General features: G+C 35.8%; 1 protein-coding gene across 1 annotated transcript in view; it reads right to left on the bottom strand.

The window, feature by feature from the left end:
• ATG4A (autophagy related 4A cysteine peptidase) overlaps positions 1-14,360 on the bottom strand; it is a 56,488-nt gene extending 42,128 nt beyond the window's left edge. Inside the window, exon 1 of the mRNA XM_058714250.1 lies at positions 14,215-14,360. Within this exon, the coding sequence (XP_058570233.1) occupies positions 14,215-14,224 (10 nt within the window). The 5' untranslated portion in view covers positions 14,225-14,360. The remainder of the gene's footprint in view (positions 1-14,214) is intronic.
• Positions 14,361-14,367: the final 7 nt, after the last annotated feature.

Here is a 14,367-nt window from a genome sequence, read left to right as displayed (position 1 = left end):
CAGGAGACATATCTAGAAAAATGTTATTATGGCTGATGTCAGAGACATTACTGCCTGTGCTCTCTTCTATGACTTTTATGGTTTCAGGTCTCAAATTTGGGTCTTCAATCCATTTTGAGTTTATTTTTGTGTATGTTGTAAGAAAGTGATCTATTTTCATTCTTTTGCATGTAGCAGACCAGTTTTCCCAATACCATTTATTGAAGAAACTATCTTTTTCCCATTGGATGTTCTTTCTTGCTTTGTCAAAGATTAATTGATCATATAATTGTGGGTTTATTTCTGTTTTTTTTAATTCTGTTCCATTGATCTATGTGTCTATTTTGTGCCAATTCCATACTGTCTTGATGGATACAGCTTTGTGTAATATAACTTGAAGTCCAGAATTGTGATGCCTCCAGCTTTGCTTTTCTTTTTCAAGCTTGTTTTGGCTTTTAGACATGAGTATACATTGTACTTTGTGCAATGCTTTGTCTGCATCTACTGAAATAATCATATGGTTTTTATCCTTTCTCTTATTCATGTGATGCATCCCGTCGATTGATTTGTGAATACTGAACTGCACTTCTATCCCAGGAATAAATCCCACTTGATCATAGTGAATGATTTTTTTAATGTATTGTTGGATTCAGTTTGCTAGTATCTTGTTGAGGATTTTTGCATCTATGTTCATCAGAGATATTGGCCTATAGTTCTCTCTTTTCGTGTGTGTGTGGTATTTTTATCTGGTTTTGGTATCAGGGTGATACTGTCTTCATAGAATGAATTTGGAAGTTTTCCTTCTTCTTTTATTTTTTAGAATAGTTTGAGAAGTATAGGTATTAACTCTTCTTTAAATGTTTGGTAGAATTTGCCTGTGAAGCTGTCTGGACCTAAACTTCTGTTTGTTGGGAGTTTTTTGATTCCTGATTCAATCTCCTTGCTGGTAATCAATCTGTTCAAATTTTCTATTTCTTCCTGCTTCAGTTTTTTTAGGTTACATGTTTCTAGGAATTCATCCATTTTTCTAGGCTGCCTAAATTGTTGGCATATAGTTTTTCATAACATTCTCTTAAAATTGCTTGTGTTTCTGTGGTGTTGGTTGCTATTTCTCCTCTTTGGTTTGTGATTTTGTTTGAGTCCTTTCTCTCTCTCTCTCTCTCTCTCTCTCCCTCCCTCCCTCCCTCCTTCCCTCCCTTATTTTATTTATTTTTTATTTTTTGGTGAGTCTGGCTAGATGTTTATTAATTACTAATAGGTGTTTTTTTTAAAAAGATCAACAAGGGGCACCTGGGTGGCTCGGTTAAGCATCTGACTTTTGATTTTGGCTCAGGTCATTATCTCACAGTTTGTGAGATCTGAGGCCCACATCAGGCCCCATATGCTGACATCACCAAACCTGCTTGGGATTCTCTTTCTCCCTTTCTCTACCCCTCCCCCACTCATGCTGCTGTCTCTCAAAATAAATGAATAAATTTTTAAAAAGAAATAAATAAAATAAAAAGACCAACAAAATTGACATATCTTTAGCTACAATAGGTAAGAAAAGAGAATACCCAGCTAAATAAAATCAGATATGAAAGAGGAGATATCACAACCAATGGCACAGAAATTAAAAGGTCTATAAGAAACTACTACGAACAATTGTAAGCCAACAAAATGGACAAACTAGAAGAAATGGTTAAATTCCTCAATACATATGACTTATCAATAGTGAATCGTGAAGAAACAGAAAATCTGAACAGAAGTATAACTAGTAAGGAGATTGAATCAGTAATCAAAAAAAAAAAAAAAAAAACTCCCAACAACAACAAAAAAGTCTAGGTCCAGATGGAATCACTGGTGAATTCTATCAAACATTTTAAAAAGAATTAACTTCTTTTAAAGAATTAACTTTAAGTTCATTCTTTTAATTAACTTTATTCTTTTTAAAAGTAATTTCAGAAGCCAATTTTTCTTAAACTCTTCCAAAAGACTGAAAAGGAGGGAATACTTCCAAACTCATTTTGTGAGGCTGGCCCTACCCTGATGCCAAAACCAGAAAAAGACACTAGAAGAAATGAAAATTGCAGGCCAACATCCCTAATGAATATAGATGCAAAAACTTCAAAAATATGAGCAAACTAAATTCAACAGCATATTAAAAAAATCATACACCGGGGTGCCTGGGTGGCTCAGTCGGTTAAGCGTCCAACTTCAGTTCAGGTCATGATCTCACAGTATGTGAGTTTGAGCCCTGTGTTGGGCTCTGTGTTGACAACTCAGAGCCTGGAGCATGCTTCGGATTCTGTGTCCCCCCCCTCTCTCCCTGCCCCTCCCCTGCTCATACTTTGTCTCTCTCTCAAAAATAAAATAAAAAAAAAAACATAAAAAAATCATACACCACAACCAAGTAGGATTTGTCCTGGGATGCAAGGATGACTCAACATATGCAAATCAATCAGTGTGATACACCACATCCACAGAATGAAGGGGGAGATCACATGATTATCTCAACAGATTCAGAAAAAGCATTTGACAAAATTCAATACCCTTTCATGGTGAAACGTTGAGTATTCTAAATTTAAAAAACTAAAGATAAAAGGCCATTACCTCAAAATAATAAAGGTCATATATGGAAAGTCCATAGATAACATCATACCAATGGTGAAAAACTGAAAGTTTTTCTCCTAAGATCAGGAACAAAATAAGGATTCCCACTGTCACCACTTTTACTCACTCTGGTACTAGAAGTCCTGGCCAGAGCAATTAGACAAATAAATAAATAAATAAAAAGACATTTAAATCAGAAAGGAAGAAATAAAATTAGCTTTGCTTGTACATGACATAACCTTACATGTAAAAATCCTAAAGACTCCACAAAAATTGTTAGAACTAATGAGTGAATTTAGCATATACTCTAAATTTAGGTTTTTTCAGGATACAAAATGAACATACACAAAATCAGTTACATTTCCATATAATAATAATGAACTATCTGGAAAAAAATTTAGAAAATGTTTCCATTAAAATAGCATCAAAAATAATAAAATACTTAGGAATATATTTAACCAAGGAGGTGACAGACATGTACACTGTAAATGACAAAACACTGCTGAAAGGAATTTAAAGACACAAGTAAATTGCAAGACATCCCATGTTCATGGATTAGAAGACAATACTGTGCAAATGTCCACACTATCCAAATCAATCTACACATTGAATGTGATCCCTATCAAAATCCCGGTGGCATTTTTACAGAAATAGAAAAAATAATGCTAAAATTCATTTGAAACCACAAAGGACCTCAACAGACAAAAGACACTTGAGAAAGAAAAACAAAGCTACAGGCCACACATTTCCTAATTTCAAAATATGTTAAAGTTTACAGCAATCAAAAACAGTATCGTACCAGCATAAAGATAGACACATAGACCAATGAAATAGAACATAGTGCCCGGGAAATAAACTCACACATATATGGCCAAATGTTCTTTGACAAGCATGCCAAGAGTACACAATGAAGAAAGGATAGTCTCTTCAACAAACAATGTTGGGAAAACAACATTCATATGCAAAAGAAAAATCAGGCCCTTATCTTACACCATACAGAAAAATCAACTCAAAATTAAAGACTTCAACATAAGGTCTAAAACTATAAAATGCCTCAAAGAAAGTAGGGCAAAAGCTTCATGACATTAGTCTTGGCAATAACTTCTTGAATGTGACACTAAAAAAAAAAAAAGGCACAGTTAACCAACACAAAAACAGACGGGTGGGACTACACCAAACTTAAAAGCTTCTATTCAGAAAAAAAAAAAATCAGCAGAATGAAAAGGCAATCTATGGGATAGGAGAAAATATATTCAAACCATGTATCTAATAAGTGGTTAATATCCAAAATATGTAAGGAACGGCTACAACTCAATAGCAAAAACAAAAACACCCAAATAACTTTATTTAACATTAAGCAAAGGATTTGGATAGACTTTTTTCCATAGAAGACATACAAATAGCTAACAGGCATATGAAAAGATACTCTACATTGCTAATTGTCAGCAAAATGCAAATCAAAACCACATTGCTAATTGTCAGGGAAATGCAAATCAAAACTACAATGCAAAATCACCTCATACTTATTAGGATGACTATTATAAAAAAAATAAAAAATAACTAGTAGTGGTGAAAATGTGGAGAAACTGGAAGCCTTGTGCACTGTTGGTGGGAATGAACAAATGGAATGGCCATTATGTAAAGCCCTATGGCAGTTCCTCAAAAAATTAAAAATGGAACTACCATATGATCCAGCAATCCCATTTCAGAGTATTTATCCAAAAGAACTAAGATCAGAATCTTGAAAAGACATTTGCACTGCCATGTTCATTGAAGCATTATCCACAATAGCCAAGAGGTAGAAGTAACCTAAATGTCCTTCAACGGATGAATGGATTTTTTTTTAAATGTGATATATACATACAAGAGAATATTAGTCTACTATATAAATAGAAATCCTGTCACATGCTACAACTTGGATGAACCTTGAGGATAATATGCTAAGTAAAATAAACCAGTCACAGAAGATCATCAAACACTGCCTCATTCCATTTACATACGGTACCTATAGTCAAACTCAAAGAAACAGAAAGTAGAACAGTGGTTTCCAGGGGTTGGGCGAAGGGGGAAACGGCGGGGGGGGGGGGGGAGTGCTGTTCAATGGGTATAGAGTTTCAGTCATGCAAGATTAAAAAGTTCTAAAGATCTTCCATACAACATCATGCCTATAGTTAACAATATTGTAATGTACACTTAAAAATTTGTTAAGAGGGTGGATCTTATATTATGTATTTTTTACCACAATAAAAATGTGACATGTGCAGCTAAAACCACTGCTGAGTGGGAAATTTATAGCACTAAATGTTTGCCTTAGAAAGGAGGAAAAGCCTCAAATTAAAAAATATAATTTCCTACCTCAAAAAGAAGTGCAAAATAAACCCAACGGAAGCAAAAGGAAATAATAGGTAAGAGCAGAAATCGATAAGATTTAAAACTAGAAATCAGTACAGGGGCGCCTGGGTGGCTTAGTCGGTTGAGCATCCGACTTCAGCTCAAGTCATGATCTCAGTTTGTGGGTTCGAGCCCCGCATCAGGCTCTGTGCTGACAGCTTGCTCTGAGCCTGCAGCCTGCTTCAGATTCTGTGTCTCCTTCTCTCTCTCTGCCCCTCCCCCGCTCATGCTCTGTCTCTGTCTCTCAAAAATAAATAAATGTTAAAAAAATTTAGAAATCAGTACAGAAAATCAATGAAATAAAAGAGCTGATTCTTTGAAAAGATCAATAAAATAAACTCCTAGCAAGAGTGATAAATTAAAAAAGAAAGAAGACACAAATTCATATCAGAATGAGACAGGGGATATCACTGGAGACTCTGCAAACTCCAAAAAGATAATAAGGGAATACTACAAACAAATTCACACATATAAATTTTACAATTTAGGTAGACGGGACCAATTTCTTGAAAAGTGTAAACACATACTCACCCAATATGAAATAGATCATTTGAGTAGCCCTATAACTATTACGGAAATTGAATCTACACTTTTAAAATTCCAAGAAAAGAAATCTCTGGGTCCAAATGGTTACACTGAAGAATTCCACCAACCACTTAGAGGAGAATTAATACTGATATTACACAATCTCTTCCAGAAAATAGAAGAGTGAATGCTTCCCAACTCTTATAAGGCCAACATTTCATTGGTACTAAAATCAGACAAAGACAGCACAAAAAATTAAATAACAAGCCAATATCATTCATGAATACATACACACAAATCTTTAACAAAGTATTGGCAAATAGAATTCAGCACTATATAAACAAATTTATACACTATATGACCACGTGGGTTTATTCTAGGGATACAAAGCTCGTTCAGTATTTGAAAATCAATCCGTGTAATCCACCATATTAAGACTAAATAAGAAAAATAATATGGTCATATCAACTGATACAGAAGAGGCTGTTTAACAAAATTCAACACTCATTCATGATAAAAATCCTCAGAAAACTAGTAACTGAAAAGGAATTGCCTCAACTTTAAAAAGAATATCTGCCAAAAAAACAAAAACAAAAACAAAACCAATGCTGAGAGACTAACCACTCCTTCCTTAAGACTGGAAACAAGGCAAGCGCTCACCACTGCTATTCAACACAATACTGGAAGTCCTAGACAGAACAATATGGGAAAATAAATAAATAAATAAAACGCCTATAGAGTAAAAGGGAAGAAACATCATTGTCCCTATTTGCAGATGACAAGATAGTCTACAAAGAAAATCCTAAGAAATCTACCAAAACAAATAAACAAATAAATAAAAACAACCTCCTAGAACGTAGTCAGGAAATTCAGCAACAATGCAGGGTACAAGCTCGTCATACAAAAATCATTTGCATTACTAGCAATGGACACATGGAAACCAAAATTAAAAATACAATACCATTAGGAGTCACTCAAATAAATGAAATAGTAATAATTCTCAAAAACTATGTACAGGACTTGTATGCTGAAAACTACACAATGCTAAAAATGATACAAAGCTGATAAAAGAAATGAAAGAAAATCTAAATAAATGGAGAGATATTCACCATTCACGGATTGGAAGGGTCAACATAGTAGAGATGTCAATTCTCCCCAAACTAATATACAGGTCGAATATAATTCCTATCAACATCCTAGCAAAAATATTTTTTAGATATAGGCGAGATTATTCTAAAATGTATAGGAACAGGAAAAGAAACAAACAATATTGAAAAAATAATAAAGGAGGAGGAATCACTCTACCCGACTTTTAAATTTATTATAGAGCTATAGTAATGAAGACTTTGGGGTACAGCAGAGTGACAGACACATAGACAGACACATGAATCAGAACAGAAAACCGAGAAATAGGCCTATTCGAATTCAGCATACTCATTTTTTTTTTATCATGGTATAAAAGCAATTCAATGAAACTGAAACAATTGGATAGCCATAGTTTAAAATATTATTCTCGGGGCACCTGGGTGGCCCAGTCGGTTAAGAATCCAACTTCAATTCAAGTCATGATCTTGTGGTTGTGAGCTCAAGCCCCACATTGGGCTCTCTGCTGTCAGCACAGAGCCCACTTTAAATCCTTGGTCTCCGTCTTTCTCTGCCCTCCCTTGCTCACGTGCGCGTGCTCTCTCTTTCAAAAATAAACATTAAAAAAAATTTAATCTCAACTCAAACCTCACACTATATACAAAAATTACCAAAAAATGGATCATGGACTTCAAATGTAAAATGTAACCATAAATCTTTTAGAAAAAATCTAGGAGAAAATCTTTGAGATCCAGGGCTTAATTAAGAGTTATACACAACAACAAAAGCATAATCCATAAAAGAAAAAAAATCGATGAATTGGACTTCACCACAATTACGTTCTTGCTCTGTGAAAAATCCTATTCATAAGATGAAAAGACAAGCCACAGACTGCTACTTGCAAATTACACATATGACCAAGCACTTGTATCTAAACTATATAAAGAACTCTCAAAACTCAACAGTTAAAAAAACAAACAATGCATTTTAGAAAATGGGCAAAGTACATGAAGAAACATTTCATGGAAGAAGATACAGGGATGGCAAATAAACACACAAAAAATGTTCACTATCATTAGCCATTAGAAACATTCAAATAAAATCATAAGGTATCAAGCACTATACACCTATCAGAATGGCTCAAATAAAACAATGACAATACCAGTACTGGCAAGGATACAGAGAAACTGGAACTCTCATACACTGCTGATAGGAATGCAAAATGGTATAGCCACTCTGGAAAAAGTCTGTCAGTTTCTTTAAAAACTAAACATATACTTACCATATGACCCAGCAATTGCTCTGCTGGGCATTTATATCACAGAAACGAAAATTTAGGTCCAAACAAAATCCTATACTCAAGTGTTCATAACAATTTTATTTATAGTAGCCCCAAACTGGAAACCAAAATGTCCCTCAATAGTAGAAGGGTTCAACCTAACCCTAATTTTGGTATATCCAAAGCATGGAGTACTTCTCAACAATAAAAAAAACAAACTATAGATACACCTATCAACTTGGGTGGATCTGAAGGTCATTTTTATGAAGTAAAAAAAAATTGGAAAAGTTACATATTTTATGATTTCATTTGTATAAAATTCACAAAATGACAAAATTATAGAGAAGGAGAACAAATTAATATTTGTCAGGGGTACAGACAATGGCAGTTAGTGGTAGGTGTGACCATAAAAGGGCAGCTTTCTAGTGATGGAATAGTTCTGTATCTTGATTGCTGTGATGGTTACGCAAATCCACTCATGTGATAAAGTAACACAAGACTGTGCACACACATCATTCCAGTGTCAATTTCCTGCTTTTCATATTGTATTATGATTATATAAAATGTCTGGGGTAAACTGGAGGAAGAATATATGGAGACTTTTTGCACTATTTTTACAACTTGTGAGTCTTTTGTTATTGATAATAAAAAGTTAAAAGAAACCACTTAGAAGGCAAATAACTCAGAAAGAAGAAAGTGGAAGCTGAAACCCAAGGAACAAATAAATAAAATGTTTTATTATAACAGCCAGTTTTATGAAGGGATAGATTTTAAATGGGGAAGGTTTATATAGGCCAGCAACATGCAACACCAAAGACATTTATCTGTAAGATCAAAACATGTGTTTAAAAAATATTAGGGGTACCTGGGTGGCTCAGTCAGTTAAACGTCCTACTTCAGCCTAGGTCATGACTTTGCTAGTCTGTGGGTTCAAGCCCCACATCAGGCTCTGTGCTGTCAGCTCAGAGCCTGGAGCCTGCTTCGGATTCTGTGTCTCCCTCTCTCTCTGCCCCTGCCCCACTCACACTCTCTCTTTATCTCTTAAAAATAAACATTAAATTTTTTTTTTAATATTAGAGCCACAGATTAAAACGTCTCCTCTTAAATCAGGCAACTGTCAATTATGTTTGCAATAAGCCACATAAACGAATTACATCTTTAAACAATGAAAAATGAATTGCAAAGTACCTTCATGCCAGTTGTTCAAACTTTATCCAGTAAGTGGTAGGGATGGAGGAGTTTCATTCTGGTTAACCCAGAATATATCCCTTAGACTATTATATGGTTAATTGATTCACATTCACCCTGTGTAAGGTATCCTCAGGTTTGCTTCACTATAGAATATTTTCATTTCCAGTTATGCTATGAAAAGAATATTTGCACTGAGTAAAATATTTTGTGATACTTATCACCTTTCTAATTAGAAAGAAGCACCTGGGGGGAAATTAGCTCTCTCTGCACTGTCCAAAATGATAACCACTAGCCACATGAAGCTGTTTAAATTTAAAATAATTAAAATTAAATAAAGTTTAAATTTTAGTTCCTAGACACATTTCAAGTGTTCAATGTGAATAGTGGCGATTGTGAAAATTAATAAATGGAAACATCAATAAAATGGAATCAAGAGGCTAGAAAGGGAGGTTTGTCAATCGCAGACCCCCAACAGGAAGAGACCTATCTTATATTCCCATCAGAAAGAAGCCTATATGCTACTATCCCAGCAGGAGGAAGAACGATTTTCTCTTTGGGTGGAACCAGACCAGCCAATGAGAGACTCACAGTTCAACCAGTAAAAACCCACTACACTTCAAACTCCCAGGTTACCCCAATGGACTTTTTGCTTAGAACAGCTCCTACCAACTCCCCCCTTTTCAAAAAGAGCCTTCCTCTCCTTTGTTCTCCAGACTTGCCTATGGTTTTGCGATAGCTTGCATGTCTTGAATTTTGATTCTCTGCTATTCCTTAATAAACCTATTTTTGCTGTTAAAATCACTGCCCTTTTAAAGTTAACACTACCAAACTAGAAAAGCATAGATACAGAACTTTTCCATCATCACAAACAGTTCTATACAACAGCGTTGCTCTAGAGTGTGAAAAACATGTCATTTCTCTACAATCAGAGGTAGAGTTACAGCCCAAAGAGCTACAGGAATTAGTACTGCATCATCTGAGGTTTTCATTAATACATAATTTCATCTTTAGCAATACTGAGCAGTGTGTTGTAGTGGTTAAGTGCTAGGGCTTTGGAGTAGAATAGTCCTGGATTTCAACTTTAGCTCCAACTTTTACTAAATTGTGTGGCCTTAGGCATGTTAGATTACGTCAATTCTCTGAACCAGCATTCTCAGTTTTAAATAGGCGGGGACTGGAGGGACAATAGTACCTACCTCATAAGGTTGTTGTGAAGGATTAAATGAGGTAAGACCAATAACTGACACAGGTGATCTATAAATGTTAGTTATCCTTAACATTATTAAGTCCAGAAGATGAACTTGGCATGTTTTAGGACCTACAGTCTAGGTGACCAGTAGAAAAGCCAATAGGAAACATTCAATCATAAGAGCAGCAAGGGAGTCAGTCCCAACAGGGGCCTCTTTGACTCTCGATAGATAAACAGTAACCACATTGTTCCTTCATAACTTGGGGCCAGAGACAAAAGGGACCTTCTCCCTTATACATCTGTTTATCTTTCAGTTTTCAAAAAGCCAAGGGGTACCTTACCCTTAGCCTTAAGGGACTCAGAATTGAAAGTTAACTGCCATGTTGTATCAAAATAAAAAAAAGAAATAAAAAGAAATAAAATAAAAGTACAGCACATCATCTATAAAAGAAGATTACCCAAACAAGTCACTCAGTAGGAGAGGTACTTCGAGTTGTTTTTCCAGCTGTTTTTAGCAATCAAATCCAATTCCTTGATGTATTATTAAGGTAAAATGTTACTATATTCACTCCTGTGTGAATACCATACAACAAGCCTGCTGTATCTCTGTAATCAACAAGATAAACATTTACTGAACACCTACTACATACAGGACACTTTTACTCTACATCAGCCCATCAGCAAACTAGCTGGCAGGCCAAATGAAGTCCACTTGTGTTTTTTTCTACGGTAAACAAGGTAGTAATGATTTTTACATTTTTTAACTGCTGGGAAAACTGCCCTCAAACACTATTATCAAACACTGAATGGCTCTGGAAATTAGCTTTTGCTGAAGACTTGATAATGTTCCTTAATCAATCCAATCTAAAATAACAAGGCAAACAGCCTTCTTTGTGAAAGTTACACTGCAGGAAAGTCATTTCAACAACTAACATTGTTTGAGTCAAAAGCAATGTCCACATGCTTTATACACTTCCCATGCTCTCACAAGTCAAAACAACAAAGTCACAGTGAGATACCACTTCACTCCCACTAGAATGGCTATAATAAAAAAGGTAGACATTAACAAGCGTTGGTAAAGATACAGAGAAACTGAAAGCCTCATGCATTGCTGGTGGGAATGTAAAATGGTGCCGAGGTGGTAGAAAACAGTTTGGCAGTTCCTCACAAAGTTAAATAGAGTTGCCTTGTGGCCCAGCAATTCTACAAGTAGTTATGTATCAAGAGAAATGAAAACATGTCTGCACAGAAACTTGCACACGAATGTTCATAGGGAAGCATTATTCATAATAAACAAAAGGTAGAAACCACCCAAATTCTCATCAACTGATGAACCTATAAATAAAATGTTGTAAAACCATACAATGGAATATTATTCAGCCACAAAAAGGAACAAAGTTACTGATAAATACTAAAATTTGGATAAATGTCAAAAACATGCTATGTGAAAGAAGGCCGACACAAAAGACCACATATCGTGTCATTCTGTTCATGTGAAAACCCAGAAAAAGAAAATCCGTAGAAAAAGAAAGTATTGGTTGCCTAAGGCAGGGGGTAGAAATGGGGAGTGACTGAAAATGAGCATGAAGTTTCTTTCTGGGGGGATGGAAATCTTTTAACTAAGACTGCAGTGAGGGTAACACAACTCTAAATTACATTAATAATAATCAAATTGTACATTTTTTTAAAATGCATAACACCAAAAGCATGGCCTACAAAAGAAAAAATTATAAATTGGACCTCACCAAAATTCAAAACTTTTGCACTTCAAAAGACACCATTAAGAAAATGAAAAGACAAGCAATAGACAAAAGAAAATATCCACGTATCATCCATCTGGCAGGGACTTGTATTTAGAATACATCAGCAATTCTTACAACTCAACAATAAAAAGGTAATAAAGATCATAACTCAATTCAAAAGTGGAAAAAATATATGAACAGACACTTCACCAAAGAAGGTACACAACTGACTCATAAGCACATAAAATGATGTTCATCATCATTAGTCGTTAAGGAAATACAAATTATAACCAGATGAGTTATCATTTCATATCCATTTAGAATGGCTATAGTAAAAAGACAGACAATAACAAATGTTGGTGAGGATCTGGAGAAACAAAAACCCTCATTCATTGCTGGGGGAAAAACAAAATAGTGATGCTGCTTTGGAAAACAGTTTTGCAGCTTCTTAAAAAGTTACACGTAAATTTGCCATATGTTATAGTAATTCCACCCTAAGGTATCTACCAATAAGAAATGAAAACATATGTCTACAGGGAGACCTGCACACAAATGTTCTTAGCAGCATTAGTCATAATAGCCAACAACTGGAAACAAACTATTAACTAGTAAGTAGACAGACAAAATGTGTCATAGCTATAAACTGGAATACTGTTTGGCAATAAAAAGCAATGAAGTATCAATACATTCTACAATATGGATGAACCTTAATAATATTATGCTTAGTGAAAGAAGCCAGGCATGAAAGACCACATATTGTATGATTTTATTTAAATTAAATCTCAAAAAAGGGCAAATTTATAGAGACAGAAAGTAGATCAGTGGTTACCTGGGGCTGGGAGTGGGAATAAGAATTAACTATAAATAAGCACGAGGGCAATCTTATTGGGAGAGCGAAAATGTTCTAAAACAGATTATGGGGATGGCTGCACTACTAAGTAAAGTTACTAAAAATCATTTGATTGTACATTTGAAGTGAGTGAATTTTATTCTATGTAAAAAATATTTCAATAAAGCTGTTAAAAATAGGAAAGCAACAGTAAGGGAAACTGGGTGAAGGGTACACAGGAATTCTGCTCTATCTTTGCAACTTTTCTATAAAACTAAAGCTATGCTGAAATTTAAAAAGTCAAATAAAAGTTAACAAGGGTATGTTTGTCAGTTGATATCAGTATTTGGCAGTACCTATCAATGTGAAGAGACATTTACAAAGATGAAATAAAAAATCTCATTACGGATCAGCATTAACAGATGAACATTTGACATGATTCTTACGATGGGGAACATTGACTGTAATCCCCAATTAAACCAAATGTTATCCCCCCAAAAAAGAATTCCATTATTCTTATTAGTAGTCCTGTATTACAAAACAAGTACTCAACTATTATTTTATTTTTGGATTTCATCAATAAACATTTGTTGAAATTTGTTTTCTGTCTTGTTATATACGTGCCTACAAATTATCCTCAATTTTGCTTTTTGGCCTGCAACACCTAAAATATTTACTATCTGGTCCTTCACATAAAGTTTGCCAAGCCCTGCTCTACACTATAACAGGATACATACAAACATTATCAGTCTCTTTCTTGAGTGTATTCTTATCATTACCTAGTTTTGGCATAACGCCCTCCTGAATATGCCTATAAAGGATAAGCCTTGCATCTCTTCTGCTATGGCACTATTTGGGATTTCCATAAATAGAAACACTATTAGCTTAATATTTCTAGCAAAGCCTCCAGGCCATCGTTGTTATCATGACACTAAAGGGCCAACACCATACCACAATATCAAGACTCTCATCGAGTTGTGATGTCACCAGGCCATGGACTCACCGAGGTCAATTAGATATCAAGTGGCTCTTACGGTCTCACACCCTGCCTTTGGCATCACCCTGGCACATTACCTTACTATGGAGGCATATGCTATCACTGCTGTGACAGAATTCTGCCCTGATGCCGCTCGGCCAATATGTCAGGATAATTAACCCCTACTTCTTTCCACTCCTTTGGCGGCGGCAGAGAGGGGGAGGGTAGCCACAGCCATCCGCACAAGCTCAGGAGGTAGTCCTCAGCTCCTACTGTTGTCCCTTCCGCCTGCCACTGCAAGTCACAGGGCCCCCGTGGGACAGGACCTTCAGGCTCCCATAACTCTCTTGCCAGGACCCCGTACCCGTTTCTCGTGGCCGACTCAATGGCCCAACATTGACCACCCACCCCGGTTCCACACGAAGCCGCTCCCCGTACCTGACTCCATTCTCCAGCTGTCATCCTGGGCCAATTCCACCGGCCACTTGACTACGGCGGCCGCAAAGACCCTGGGACTTGTAGTTCCGCGCTGCTAGGGGCAGCGCCGGCGACCGCCGCAAAGGCGCCTCCCCTCCCGGAATTGCTCTCGAA

The sequence above is a fragment of the Neofelis nebulosa genome, chromosome X (genome assembly GCF_028018385.1).
Source record: "Neofelis nebulosa isolate mNeoNeb1 chromosome X, mNeoNeb1.pri, whole genome shotgun sequence".
Classification (NCBI taxonomy): domain Eukaryota; kingdom Metazoa; phylum Chordata; class Mammalia; order Carnivora; family Felidae; genus Neofelis; species Neofelis nebulosa.
Note: the sequence above shows the minus strand (reverse complement) of the source record. Positions and strands in the feature narration are given on the sequence as shown.